This window comes from Protomyctophum parallelum (assembly GCF_964188405.1).
Source record: "Protomyctophum parallelum genome assembly, chromosome: 8".
Classification (NCBI taxonomy): domain Eukaryota; kingdom Metazoa; phylum Chordata; class Actinopteri; order Myctophiformes; family Myctophidae; genus Protomyctophum; species Protomyctophum parallelum.
Window position 1 is genome coordinate 16,795,243 of NC_139703.1, and position 14,056 is coordinate 16,809,298.

At 45.0% G+C, this 14,056-nt stretch overlaps 1 protein-coding gene across 1 annotated transcript in view; it reads left to right on the forward strand.

The window, feature by feature from the left end:
* eya2 (EYA transcriptional coactivator and phosphatase 2) overlaps positions 1 to 14,056 on the forward strand; it is a 42,388-nt gene that overhangs the window by 18,530 nt on the left and 9,802 nt on the right. The window contains 7 exon segments of the mRNA XM_083771998.1: positions 351 to 464; positions 4,999 to 5,060; positions 5,062 to 5,076; positions 5,616 to 5,799; positions 6,259 to 6,395; positions 6,700 to 6,783; positions 11,179 to 11,268. Coding sequence (XP_083628124.1) covers positions 351 to 464; positions 4,999 to 5,060; positions 5,062 to 5,076; positions 5,616 to 5,799; positions 6,259 to 6,395; positions 6,700 to 6,783; positions 11,179 to 11,268 — 686 coding nt within the window.

The following is a 14,056-nucleotide window of genomic DNA, read 5'->3' on the forward strand; positions in this document are numbered from 1 at the left end:
CTGGGAATGAGATGATGTATGATGATGTGTACGATGATAAGAGCGCCCCTCACTTCACACAGGTGTGATGTGTTATCTTGTGATGTGATTGTTTCACTATCATCCATTAACTCTAACCCTAACCCATCACTAACCCAACCACGCACGCATGCACGCACGCACGAATGCACACACGCACGCATGCACACACACACACACACACACACGAACAGTCGCACACGAACACATCATAATCTTGTTAAATAAGGTGGCTTAAGCCTGTGATGTGACATAGTGTATAAAGTTGTGATTGTATAGAGTTGCACAAATGACCTCATCCACTGAGCTGTGGACTCTCTCGATATGTATAGATATTAAAACGGAGGAAGGATTATGCCACTCCCCCGGACAGACTGGATTACTGGGTTACTCAAACTTCAGCGGCACTCCCTCCAGCCAAGCGCTCTACAGCTACTCTACGCACGGTCAGTCACACACATGCACGCTCACACGTACACGCTGCTCTACGCACGGTCAGTCACACACATGCACGCTCACACGGTCAGTCACACACACATGCACGCTCACACGGTCAGTCCCACACATGCACGCTCACACGGTCAGTCCCACACATGCACGCTCACACGGTCAGTCCCACACACACACACACTCACACGGTCAGTCCCACACATGCACGCTCACACACACATACACTACAGCTGCTCAACGCACGGGCAGTCCCACACACGCACGCTCACACACACGTACACGCTGCCTGCAGCTGTCGTATCTCCATATTTCAGCCTTGTAAATCTTTTTCCCCTAATATGAATTGCCCTGGTTTCTTTTGTCATAATACGGCGGTGTCAACGCAAAACACCGCCAATCTACCAACTCACAACGTGCTAGGGTCAGGGTTAGAGACGTTGTCAGCCTGTAGATGTGATATTTTACAGGACATAGCCTACGGGTTACCATCTAACATCGACGAAATGCACCATTAGCATACATTCATTAGCATGCATTAGTCATGCATGTACTGTACATGAATAAGCACGGATCAGCATGCACGCATGGATGCACACATGAGCAAAAGGAGAGGGACGTACACAGAGATGCACAATCACTTTTATTTTAGTGACATTCAGGAGCATCATTGTTTGCATTCTAGTGGTGGGCATCCTCTCCTCCTCTCCTCTCCTCTCCTCTCCTCTCCTCTCCTCTCCTCTCCTCTCCTCTCCTCTCCTCTCCTCTCCTCTCCTCTCCTCTCCTCTCCTCTCCTCTCCTCTCCTCTCCTCTCCTCTCCTCTCCTCTCCTCTCCTCTCCTCTCCTCTCCTCTCCTCTCCTCTCCTCTCCTCTCCTCTCCACTCCTCTCCTCTCCTCTCCTCTCCTCTCCTCTCCTCTCCTCTCCTCTCCTCTCAACCCCACCTGTTCTACATTAGCTGCGGTCTGGGCTCCTGGCGTCAGACGTCTCCCCACCCCTCCTCATTTCTGGGGGTCAGGCCCTCTTTCTCCACTCAGACCAACAACACAGCGTGTGTGCGTGTGAGAGACAGAGAGAGAGAGAGAGGGGGAGACGGAAGAAAACATAAGACAAGACACAGAATGAACGAGAGGGGCGAGAGAGAGAGAGAGAGACACACGGAAAGTGGCAGAGAGGTGAAGAAATACGAGATTGAAAAAGGGTGGAGAGATGGGCAAGCGTTCTTGCCAAAATAAAGGCTTCAAATGCGAAATGTGAGCGCGTGGTGTGTGTGGCTTTGTACCCACGCACCGGCCGCGCGAGCACGCGCATGCGTTTCTGCTTTTTTCGCATTCCTCAAGTCGTTCGGCGCCCAAAGCATGCTTCGCTCGGTGCGACTTTATGGGTTTCAAAGCAGCGTGAAATTGACCCCCTGTGCAAGAGAGGGGATAGGTTAAGGTGTGTTTTAAGGAGGGGTGAGCAGGTTTAATGCTGGCAGTAGACGAAGGAAGGCACACTTAAAGGGCAGAGGAATGGGGGCACCGTTTGGCTCTCTAGGGAGGAGAACAAGACATGGGAGAAGTCTGGTCTTATGATGCTTTTAGGACACACTTCATTTTCACATATCTGCAGTGGTGGAAGTGGAAGTACTCAATTGTTTGACTTAAACTACGTAAAAGTATCAATAATACTGAATACTGAATAATACTAATGAAGAACTACTCCGTTACAAGTAAAAGTGAGAAAATTCAAAATGTACTTGAGTAAAAGTACAAAAGAAATTGGCATCAACATGTACTTAAAGTACCAAAAGGAAAAATAGTCATTGTGCATTGTGTCCCATTTGAAAAGTTTCAAAAGCTTTTGAAAATAGCCGATCTAGTATAATAATCCAAATCTACAAAATAACTAGTAACAAAAGCTGTCAAATAAATGCAGTGGAGAAAAAGTGCAATATTTGGATCTGAGAGGTAGTGGAGTAGAAGTAAAAGTATTGGGATATTGGAAATACTCACTTAAAGTACAACTACCTCAAAATTGCACTTAAGTACAGTACTTAGGTTAACTACTTAGTTACTTTTCTCCACTGCACGTCATTTTCACATCTGGATAGACAGATAGCTCATGTGATGAGTTGTTTACATGTGTTGGTGTATGGCAGGTTATGTATGTAGTAGCTGTCATATTTGGATAGGATGGTCAAATCCATAGTTAATTTTACTCTGAGGGTGTACAAATCGAACCAAAATGCACGTAATGGATGTAATATTATCTATCGGCTTCTAGTTAATCTACGTTTTTATACAAACCAGTACACTCGCTAAACAACAAAACAAAACAAATTATAAATAAAAAAGGAAAGGGCGCTCTTATCATCATACATCATCACATTCAGGCCAATCACACAAACAATCGGAACTGCCGTTCCGGTCCAATCACAATTGGCGCCTTCGATTTCTTTTTTTCTGCCCTTTACTTTTTTAAATCCTCAATATGCACTTTGCTCAGCCAATCAAATCATCGCTAAAATGAACGCGTGCGCGCACACACACAAAGCTGGGCATCAGGAGGGGCTCGGAAATTGTAGTGTGGGCTGGAGAAAATGGTTGGACATTTTTATGCATAAATCATTAAGCTGTACATACTGTACGGTGCAGACTTCAAACAGCAGCAAACTGCCACAAAAACTGCATGTTTGTACAATTTCCAAATGTTTCCCAGTCAACCATGATCTGCGCAATACACAAAATATACGGATACAATAGGAACACACACGATTAACACACACACACACACACACACACACACACACACACACACATATGCACGCACACACACACACACGCACGCACGCCCACTCAGACTCTCTCCACACGTGCACAAACACTCAAACATGCAAACACATCTACCGTTATGAACAACCCAAACCAAATGGAGGCCATGCATGGGAGCCAGTGGAGGGTGTGTTTACACGACAGACCTCTGGGCTCTTTGAAGTTTGGCTGTGTTGTCCCGGGAGACTTCTGGGTAATTCTCCCACCGCACATTAGTCATTACTCTCCTGTTTGTCATTCACCGTGGAACACGAGGACGGACACGGATACAGAGAGGAGAACTAGAAAACACAATGACAAAATGGGAACATTAGAGAGAGCGAAGGAATAGGTAAAAGAATAAACAACAGAGGAATAGCGTAATGCACGTACGGTATGTTTGGGACCCATTTGTGGGTCGCGGACACATTTGTATGGGTCCCCTTATTTTTGGTTTCCTACGTTTTGTTTTTTATTCATATTAAAAAAGAATCATCAATTAAAAACAAATTAAATTATTTTTTCAAAGTAATTTCATGAATAATTAAAAGAAAAATCGAATCTAATGAAAACGAATGCTTAAGAAGTAGGTTATGAATAGTAATAGCTTGCTAACTGATGGGTACTGACTGGGTGTTTCAACGGTAGCAAGCAGAGCTGATTTTACGCAAGTCTCAAGTCAGTCACATCACAAGTCGCAATTTCCAGTCCATCTGGACTCCATGGTATCAATAGTCATTGGTCAATCATATTTTCCTAATAAGATTGGGGACAGTAGAGCAACATTGTTTATTTGCAGCAATGTGTGTAGGGGTGAGTGGCGAGGAAAGTGATACCTAAAAGAAATGTATTAATTGTATTAATGTTTGCAAGCTGGAAAGGGAGACAGCAACAATGCAGCGGTATGTATTGCTGGTAGGATAGACGTTCAAGCCTTGGCTTGATAAGACTGATGGAGTGCACAACAACAGCAACAGCAGGGACATCAAAGGGGGCTTCGGCCCCTGCCCTTTTACCCGTCTGTAAAACAACTGCCCTTTCAAGACCACGAATGCAGCATTTACTACTACATGGTGAAAGAAATGCAAATGCCACTTTCCTTCCATGCCATGCCGGAAGGCAGCATTCAGGATAATTACTTTCTCTCCGAAGTCTCCTGAACTTGAACGCAGCATTTTGCATTGAACAAATTTGTTTAGAAATCCATGTTGTATACTATACGCCCGCATCTCCACTAGCTAAAGAGTGCTGGGTTGCACCACCGAAAATAGCTGATCTACAAGCTCTCGTTGTGAGCTTGTAGATCTGCTATTTTCGCTATTTTTGTCCAAAAGTGCCCTCTTATGGGATTTCAGCCCCTGCCTCTGTCCCTGAGCAACAGTGGGAGAACAGTAGTGGTGGAACAGTAGTGGTGCTGGAGTGGAGGAAACAGTAGTGGTGCTGGAGTGGAGGAACAGTAGTGGTGCTGCACAGCACACTTTCCCACCTGTATTGTTGTCTGTCTCTGCCATAAATCACACAACCTCCAACTCCTCGAGTCCGCAGGGGCTTTCATACTGTACATACAGCAGCACTTCACTCAACTATCCCACAGATACAGCCATAGTTAACTAATTGGCAAAAGTTGGGAGCTTGTTTATTTTGCCCCTTATCCCCCCCCCCCCCAAAGATATTTTTACCTTGTTTTTTGTGTCAACGTGTTCTGAGAGCTGTGTTGATGTGGTTGCTCTGCTTGTATCTCAGGTGCCGGTATCTCGTCTGGAATTTTTCAAGGCACCAACGCGATCGCCGCCTCAACCCCGTTCAAACCCTGCTCAACAAGTCAGTACTTATAACCTCACGTCGCAGTATTTGTTTCTAATGCCAAGACAATACAGCTTCATCCAGTCTGACTGCTTTCATCGTCATAATTGGGAAGCTATTAGTTTTGGTGTCGTTTAACGTATGATTTATTGACTTTTAATTGCATGCATAATGTACAATAGGATTGTGTGTACAGTGAGTACAGCTTTGAGTCCTTTGTGTAATCATTCATTATCTCTAAAAAACTTAATTTACCATTTACAATTTAGGCATTTAACAGACGCTCTTACTCCAGAGCGATTTACAGTAAGCAAGAACAACGCATGGTAATGAAATAAAAATAAACAAAAATGCCTTTTTAAATGTAGTAAATCAATCAATCAATTAAACAATCAATCAACCAATCAATCAATAAACCAGTTATACCAGTTTATAAGAGCATATATCACTCCTTTAAATCAATGTCTATATCACTTTTTTTTAATGATGTCACTTTTGATTTGAAATGATGGATTATTTTCATTTGACTCAATAATAACTCTCCTTTGTGTTGCCAGGACTTCTCGGCGTACTCCAGTTACAGCCAGAGTCAGTACTCTCCGTACTACAACTCCCACCATTACAACAACCCCTACCTCACCGGTAGCAACATCAGCCCCGCCTCCATCACAGCCCCGTTAGCCTATCAGCACCCAGAGCACCCCGCCATGCTGCCCAATCACAGTCCAGAGTCACACACGGGTAAGGAAGGAGGAAAATAATAAGGTATATGCGTGGTGTTGTTGTTGTTTGGGTAAATGGTTTCTTTACGTATTGTGGTTCAATAGTTTAGTGATTCCCAAACGATTTAGCCCATGATGCAAAACAGAAATTAGACCTTCTCCCGGGAACCAAACTAGTGAAAATAGCCAATCTTGTAGATTGGCTATTTTCACTACTTTATGAAATTTCTTAGATTTTTCTTTTATTTCTTCATGAAGTTACTGAAAAAAATCATAGCATTTTTTTGTTTAATTCCTGAAAAGTTTTGCTTTCTTTGGGGGATGTTTTTTTTTGTTGCAAATGTTTTGAAATAATAAACCAAATTTAGAAAAAAAACCCACTGTTTGGGAACTTTTTGGGAACCAGTGCAATAGTTGATTCTAATTGTGTGTGTGTGTGCGTGTGTGTGTGTGTGTGTGTGTGTGCGTGTGTTCCCAGGGGAGTACCAACCGCCCCCCAGCCCCCCCACCCCGGGTAAAGAGGACGGCGTGACGGCCAGACGGGGGTCAGAGGTCAAGCTGCGAGGGAGGAAGAGAGTGAGTGACCCTGCTCCACCGCTGGACTCTGATATCGAGGTACCGTATACACACACACGCGCACGCACGCATGCACTCACACATGCACGCACGCACGCACACGCGCGCACACACACACACACACACACACACTAGAATCCTCAGTGTAACGGATCACAGGTGACACGTGTACACACTCTTTTACCGTGTGCACACACTGTACACGTGGCTTCCATGTACACACACACACACACACACGCGCGTGAGAGCGCACGCACACACACACACACACACACACACACACGCACACACACACACAGAGGCATCGTCAGCCTGAAGTTCTGTTTCTCTTATTTCATTGCAGCGCGTGTTTATCTGGGACCTGGACGAGACCATCATCATTTTCCACTCCCTTCTCACGGGAACCTTCTCCACGCGATTTGGCAAGGTACGCACGGCACGGCACGGCACCTCTTCCTCTGATTTCCTTCCTTCGTGATGAAAAGCGCTGTCTGTCTGTCTGTCTGTCTGTCTGTCTGTCTGTCTGTCTGTCTGACTGTCTGTCTGTCTGTCTGTCTGTCTGTCTGTCTGTCTGTCTGTCTGTCTGTCTGTCTGTCTGTCTGTCTGGTGCGTGTGCGTACGCACACACACACACACACACACACACACACACACACACACAACCACACACACACACACACACACACACACACACACACACACAACCACACACACACACACACACACACACACACACACACACACACGATACTACCAGTTTCTTACACAGTGTGCAACAGGGCTCATCGCCATCCTGGCTTGTGGTGGACATTTTTGTTAAAATTCCATTTTTGCTACAGACGGACATACCAAAGGAGTGGACATGGGCAATACTATTACTAGAAACACAGATAGTTACAGGTCTGTAACTCTGAGAGCTTCAAATGGAACCAAATGTTCCTTTTGGTTCCACCAAAACGTGTGAGAACCACTAGTTGTCATGGCATGAGACAGTTCATGACACTAGTACTAGTTGGACTCCTAATGTGCCATATAGTGTCGTAGTAAATCAGTGGCATGCATATTCTGAAGAAAACCTGGAGACTTGACATTCAGTAATTGGGTCTTGTAATAATAAACAACGTTATAATGGTGCGTAAAAAAAGAAAAAAGTGTACGGACACATTGATGACCCCTGGTGTGAACACACTCCCTATGCAAAAAGACGCCATCACTACAACTTGACCAACCTAATATCCCCGCAGCCCCGCTCAGATAACCCCTGACCCCCGCCCAGCCCCGCTCAGATAACCCCCGACCCCCCGCGCGGGTTGTCACGGAGTAGCTTATTTGGCTAAGCATCCGAGGGGTGACGGTGTGAGCTGTGTTACGTGACCCCGCCCCCGGGTCTCCTCGGTCCATGCAACGTTTTCACACGCCGTGGCTGTTTTGCTTCTCTGCCCTCGTGTTTCTTTACATAATGCTGCCGGCAGGTTTGTTTGGCTGCCCCGACGTCCCGCGGTTTTGATGGACAGCCAAGCGGGGGGGGGGGGGGGGGGGGGCTTCTTTACGTAACGGGGTGTGCGGGGTGCGGGCGGCCGGTCGGCCGGCCGGCTTTCGGAGACAAGGGGGAAAAAAGGACAGCGGCGAGGTTTTCTTCTTCTTGTTTTTGGCTCCGCTCTCGTGTTTTGAATTCTCACGGTCCCCCCGGTGAGGTTGACGCGAGGGGGGGGGGGGGTTGGGGGAAGGTAGTAGTGGCGCTCCATTTCGGATCCGCCGGGCCAAGCAGTGCATGCCATTGTTTCTTTTTCCAATTTCTTCCCCCTGTTGTGGAGCGGTGGAGATAGAGAGAGGCAGAGAGAGAGAGAGATAGAGAGAGGCAGAGAGAGAGAGAGAAAGAGAGAGAGAGAGAGAGAGAGAGGCAGAGAGAGAGAGAGAGAGAGAGAGAGAGAGGGGGGGGATGTGTTGAAATGTGACTGACATGCCAAGATTCCTGATTCCACCCACCACCCCAGACTCCCCGCTGCTGGAAACCAAGCAGCTTTCAGGCGGACAGACGACGCCGACTTCAAAAACTCGGAAAACACGCAGGCGAAGGAATTTGAGTGATCGGCGGCAGCGGAAAAACAGATTATGACCCGTCAAACCCGGGCCCAGATAATAGCGTCGACGTCGCCTTACAACCAAAGCACTGTGTCCGTCCGTCCTTTTGTCCCCCCCCCCCCCAAAATCTAACAGCTCGTAACGTTCACCCCTAGTACGAGGGCTATTATTCTGGCTGTCACTCAATAATGCGAGATATTCTTTCTTTTCCTTTTTTTTGGCAGGGCTGTTGTGGCATAGATTTCATCCCTGAAACAAATCACAGCTTCATCTCTTTCTGGTTTTTTTTTATGGAGCGGGTTTCGCTCTACTCTCTCTCACTCTCTATCTATCTCTCTCTCTCACTCTCTCACTCTCTCTCTCTCTCTCTCTCTCTCTCTCTCTTTCTCGTCCAAGTGTCAAAGGCCCGGGCCGTGTTTTCCCATGACAGCCTGATAACAGCTAAACTTTGGCCATAAACAAATGTTTTGAGCCTATCGTATCGTTAAAGCACGTCGGGCCTTTGCAGATCGAGGGCAAGGCGAGACTAATGGCCGCGTTGAAAGACAGTTGTTTTGGGCGGCTCTGGAGAGAGAGCCAGAGGTGGAACATCAGGAGTTGATTCCCCTTGTAGCAGCTCTTCCCTTATCTCATCTATCATTCTGCACCCTGTTCCTCTGCTGAGCAACTTTACGCTTCTCACGCCCCTACGTAACAATACAGAGGACTTGAATGGTTTTGATGTTTTTTTTCCTTCTTCTGCCTCTTTTCTGTACCCCCCCCCCCCCTTGCTTTCCCCATGTTTGGTTATTGTCCATGCCATTCTCGGCCATCGGGATTACCTGCAAGACGCAGGACCTTGCTTTTATTTCTGTCAGCGTGTTGAAACACCCTCCGGAATCTTTCTTAGGAAAGTGATTACGGTTGATGATTATCTCCATTATTATAAAACAAGAAGGCCCTTGTAAGCTCTCAATGCTCTACACATTCATCTCCCCCTGAGCAGGGTTTTTTTTTCCTAACTTTTTCCTCTCTTTGTACTCCTACTCGTCCAAGTTTCCCCTCCCCTCTCCTCCCCACCCCTCTCCTCCAACCCCATCTCCTTTTACACCTTTTAATACCCCCCCCCACCCCCCAAGTTTCTACCTGTTATACACTCCCCCTTTATACCACCTAATAGGCCTACCAACAAAAAAAAGCACATTTCCACCATTCGCTGGAACCGGGGAGGAGAGGAGGCAGGCAGGCCGGATGTCATTTCAGACACACTAATCGGGCGCTCACCTTTGGCTGACGTCCCCCTCACTCCTGCCAGCCAAAGAACCACCTAGTGCCATTAAAACAACACACACATACACACACACACACACACACACACAGCACACTTGCTTTTCCGCATTGAAAACAATACATTGTTTATCCAACTCCAGCCCAGTTCATTGCCTGTTGAGTCGAAGCTCATGCTTTGCACATCAAACAACAAGTGTTGTTGGGTTGTTGGTGTTGTAATCCAACACCAGAATATGTTTTAGTTTTCAACGAGAGAGAGAGAGAGAGAGAGAGAGAGAGAGAGAGAGAGAGAGAGAGTGAGGCACAGTGTTGAGAGTAGGGCTCCAACTATCGATTATTGTCTTAGTAATTATTCTATTGATTACTTTTTTGTAGGGATGTCTGATATTATTGGCCTCCGATGTCAAGAAGCATGTTGTGTGTTTATATGTGTGTACTGTGTGTGTGTGTGTGTGTGTGTGTGTGTGTGTGTGTGTGTGTGTGTGTGTGTGGTATCACTCAAGTGCATTTTGGACTTTTACTTGTAACGAAAGCAAAGTATTTCTACAATGCAAATATTGAGTATAGCACAATAGACGCTACATAAATATAAAGGTGTTGCTGAGTGTAAAGAAAGGGAGTGCAGACAAACAGACGGTAAGGAGAGTCCACCAACAAGACAGACCGCGTGCAGATAAGACGGAGCAGAAGGCAGGCGATGACTGACAGATAAATAATCACACTTCCTTCTCGTGCTGATGAAACCTGTTTGCAGCGTCAGTCAGTCAGTCAGTCAGTCAGTCAGTCAGTCCAAAAAAACGAGGAGTTGTTGGCAGCAGCAGCGGAGGAGCTGACAGGGCAAAGAATAATGACATGAATAATGACGATGACTCATCATCATCACAGTAAACAGCAGACATATCGGCCTACTCGTGCATGCCATCATGCTCAGTCCTTTACAGTCATTACATCTCGTTTCTTATCCTAAACCATGCAACCCTCAAAACCGTATAGCGAGCGAGCCGCACATAATCCTCTGTAACGAGCTCTGGCCACGAGCCAAACAAACTGTTTTAGTTCCTCCAGTTACCCAAGGCCAAATGGAACACTGGAAGTGCACAAGTCGTGATTGCTCTGATTCAAATTGTCTTGTATTATATAATGAAGCCGTCTTGTCACGTATTGTCTTGCATCATGGAACTGACAGAGGAAAACGCGGATGTGTTTGTGAGATTTCTTTAACACGAAGCTTAGAATTACAACACACGCCGTACAGACGCTGAGTTTTAGTTTAGTTTGAAATTGCCGTGCAATTTCATGCTCACAGCGCTAGCCGTTCTCACTCTTGTTTGTGTATGACTGACTGTCAGAAAATAAAATATAGTGTAAGTGTTATAAGTGCGGGCTGGAAAAGGTTATTAATGTTGTGGTGTGTGTGTGGGTGTGTGTGTGTGTGTGTGTGTGTGTGTGTGCATGTGCGTCTGCGTTGCAGGACTCTTCCAAGGCGGTGTCTCTGGGTCTGTGGATGGAAGAGATGATTTTCAATCTGGCAGACTCTAGGCTCTTCTTCAATGACCTCGAGGTGAGCTTTTTAATCAAAGACTATGAGGCTCCCCCCCCCCCCCCCCCTTTCAATGCATAATTATGAGACCTTTTATGATCATTACCAGGTTAATAACTGTGGGCAATGTCGAGGGGAAAACAGGAGTATCCTAATGCGTCCAAAAACAATTTAAAGAAGACGGTAAGGTAGAACTGGACTTTTGTGCAAATTATCTTGCAAATTATCTTGCATTATGATTCTTTCTTGGGAGTATTCTTTTGAATATAAATATTTTTGACCCGCTTTATTTTCCTACAGTATGTGTGCATACATTGTACATTTAACTACTGGTAACCAATGTGAGAATATCAGTGCTAACATTGACGGTAATATAGTAAACAGCATAGCAAGGGGCTTGTTACAGGCTGTTTTCCCCAAAACTGGCACCAAATGCATGTTGTTGCTGTTTTACAAGCATTTCCCTAAATGCCTGATTGACACTTGGTTTGGCATTTTGTCTCGCACCTAAAAGAAATAGCCAATGTACAAGCTCACAATGCGTTGCGCTGTGATGCGATGTGAGCTTGTAGATTGGCTATATTGTTGGCTGCGAGACACCGAAAAGGTTTTGGGTATTGTTCAATAGTAGGAAATAGTATAGGAAATAGTTCAATAGTAGTATAGGAAATAGTTCAGTATAGCAAACAGTTCAATAGTAGGAAAATTATAAAGCATAGGAGTCTATTGTTGGCTGCTACTGAACATCTGCACTGTGACCAGTAGATCATTCCAGAACCTACAGTAATAATCTAAATGTTTAATAGTTAACATATGAATGGCCCAGAAAATAAACGGAGGCGTATTCTAGGAATCTTCCAATGGGTTATTAAAGTGTAGTTTTACTATACCTGTCAGTGGCGGGACAATGTAAAAGCTTTTTATTCTGCATTCCTGCGCTTTGTTCTGACAAAGAGAAGGATTACACACACACACACACAGAGAGAGAGACAAAACAAGGACACTTTGTGCTGTAATTATAGCCGTGTCTGTCTGTGTCTCCAAGAGGGAAATTAGTCACATGGGAGTGGAAGCCGTGTACTGTAGGAGAGGGAAGGCGGCCAGCAAAGCCATTTACAAACTCCCGTTTTATCCCCTCTTTGTTGTCAAGGCTCAGTAAATCTCGCTAGGCCACAGCAGGGCTGACAAACTCATGTCAAGTCTTGTTGCAGCTCAATTATCTTGTCCATGTCCTGTGCAGCGGTGGAAATTGAATTTACTCGAGTACTGTACTTGAGTACAATTTAGTCTAGTCTATACTTCTACTCCTTCCCTATAAAGGGAAAAAGGTTAAATGAACCTACCTTAAATTACAGTACAAACAAGAATAAAGTAAAAAAGAATGAGCTTATCTGCACAGGATCTCTGAATGAGTGAACATGTGCACAGTCTTATCAATAAATGTGAATGTCCAGTGAATGTAGAACTAAATAGTAGTATCTCACAGTACATCAGGGGCATTTCAACATCATTGTTGCTGCAATATACTATAAATGTGCCCATGGGATCACATTTAGCATGTTGATGTTACAACTGTAAAATACAGTAATTATGCACATGTTGAAGCCATATCTGGTATTTTGGGCTATTTGGACAGTCCGTTATTAATTAATAATCTATTTGAATTTTTAAGCACCAATAGAATAATAGCTAAGAAAAGAATAATGGATATCTGCAGCCCTGCACCGCAGGTGTTATAATTGCAGCCCAGTATCAATACTGCAATATAGAAATTCTCCGTTACAAGTAAAAGTCCGGAATTAATAATTATTGTATATAATACTTGAGCAAAAGTACAAAAGTATTGGCTTAAAAATGTACTTAAAAATGTAAAAGGGGCACCGCATGTAATTCAGACAGGGCATTAGTCCGACATGCGGACTAGCGTCTGCTCCCGTGCTTGCGGTTATGGTTAGGTTAGGAGATGAGGTGGGTTGACATTTGTCGGACCAATTATGACTAGTCTGAACAAAGTAAAATGTATACAAATATTTTTGCTTGCAGATCTGCTATTTTCCGCATGCAACCAAAATGTAAAATGACTTATAATGGATCTCTTATCCTAACATTTTAGTCTAGTTTTTATTTGTTGATGAAATTGTCAATATACGTATTTAGTCTTAGGTTTAGTCATCATAGCCTAGTTTTCATATAGTTTCCATTTAGTTTTCGTCCGTGAAAAAAGGCAGCCGACGAACATTTTTCGTCATAGCATTAGTTGATGAAATCAACACTGATATGGTGCAGATGGAGAGAACAGTAGTGGTGGTTATGTGTGTGTGTGTGTGTGTGCGTGTGGGGGGGGGGGGGGGGGGGGGGTGATGAGGTAGCGTCTATAACTCTGTCGTCTCAGACTATAACTGAAAGGTGATAGGAGAGCCCGTCGTCTTCTCCTGGGTCACTGCGTGACAAGTAGTACAGTAGTAGGAGTTATAGCTGGATCACTTGTGTGCGTGCGTGTGCGTGTGCCTGTGCATGTGGGTGCGTGTCACACATACAGTGTGGTGTGTGTGTGCGTGGGTAAGTGTCTTATTTTTTGATTTGGTAGGATTTGGACTAAAGGCTCAAAGCGTCAGTCGGTGGGTAGACTGCAGACGGCAGAAAGAGCCAAATGAGAATAACAGATTTGAAAGACCACAGACTTGATATTAAAGTGCAGACTGAGAGCAGTGGTGGTTGCATGGATTGGATGATGACTTGTGTGATACACATCATGTGTGTTGTGTGTTAGGGCCGATTCATACTATTTTGCCGCTGTAGTGCCGAAATG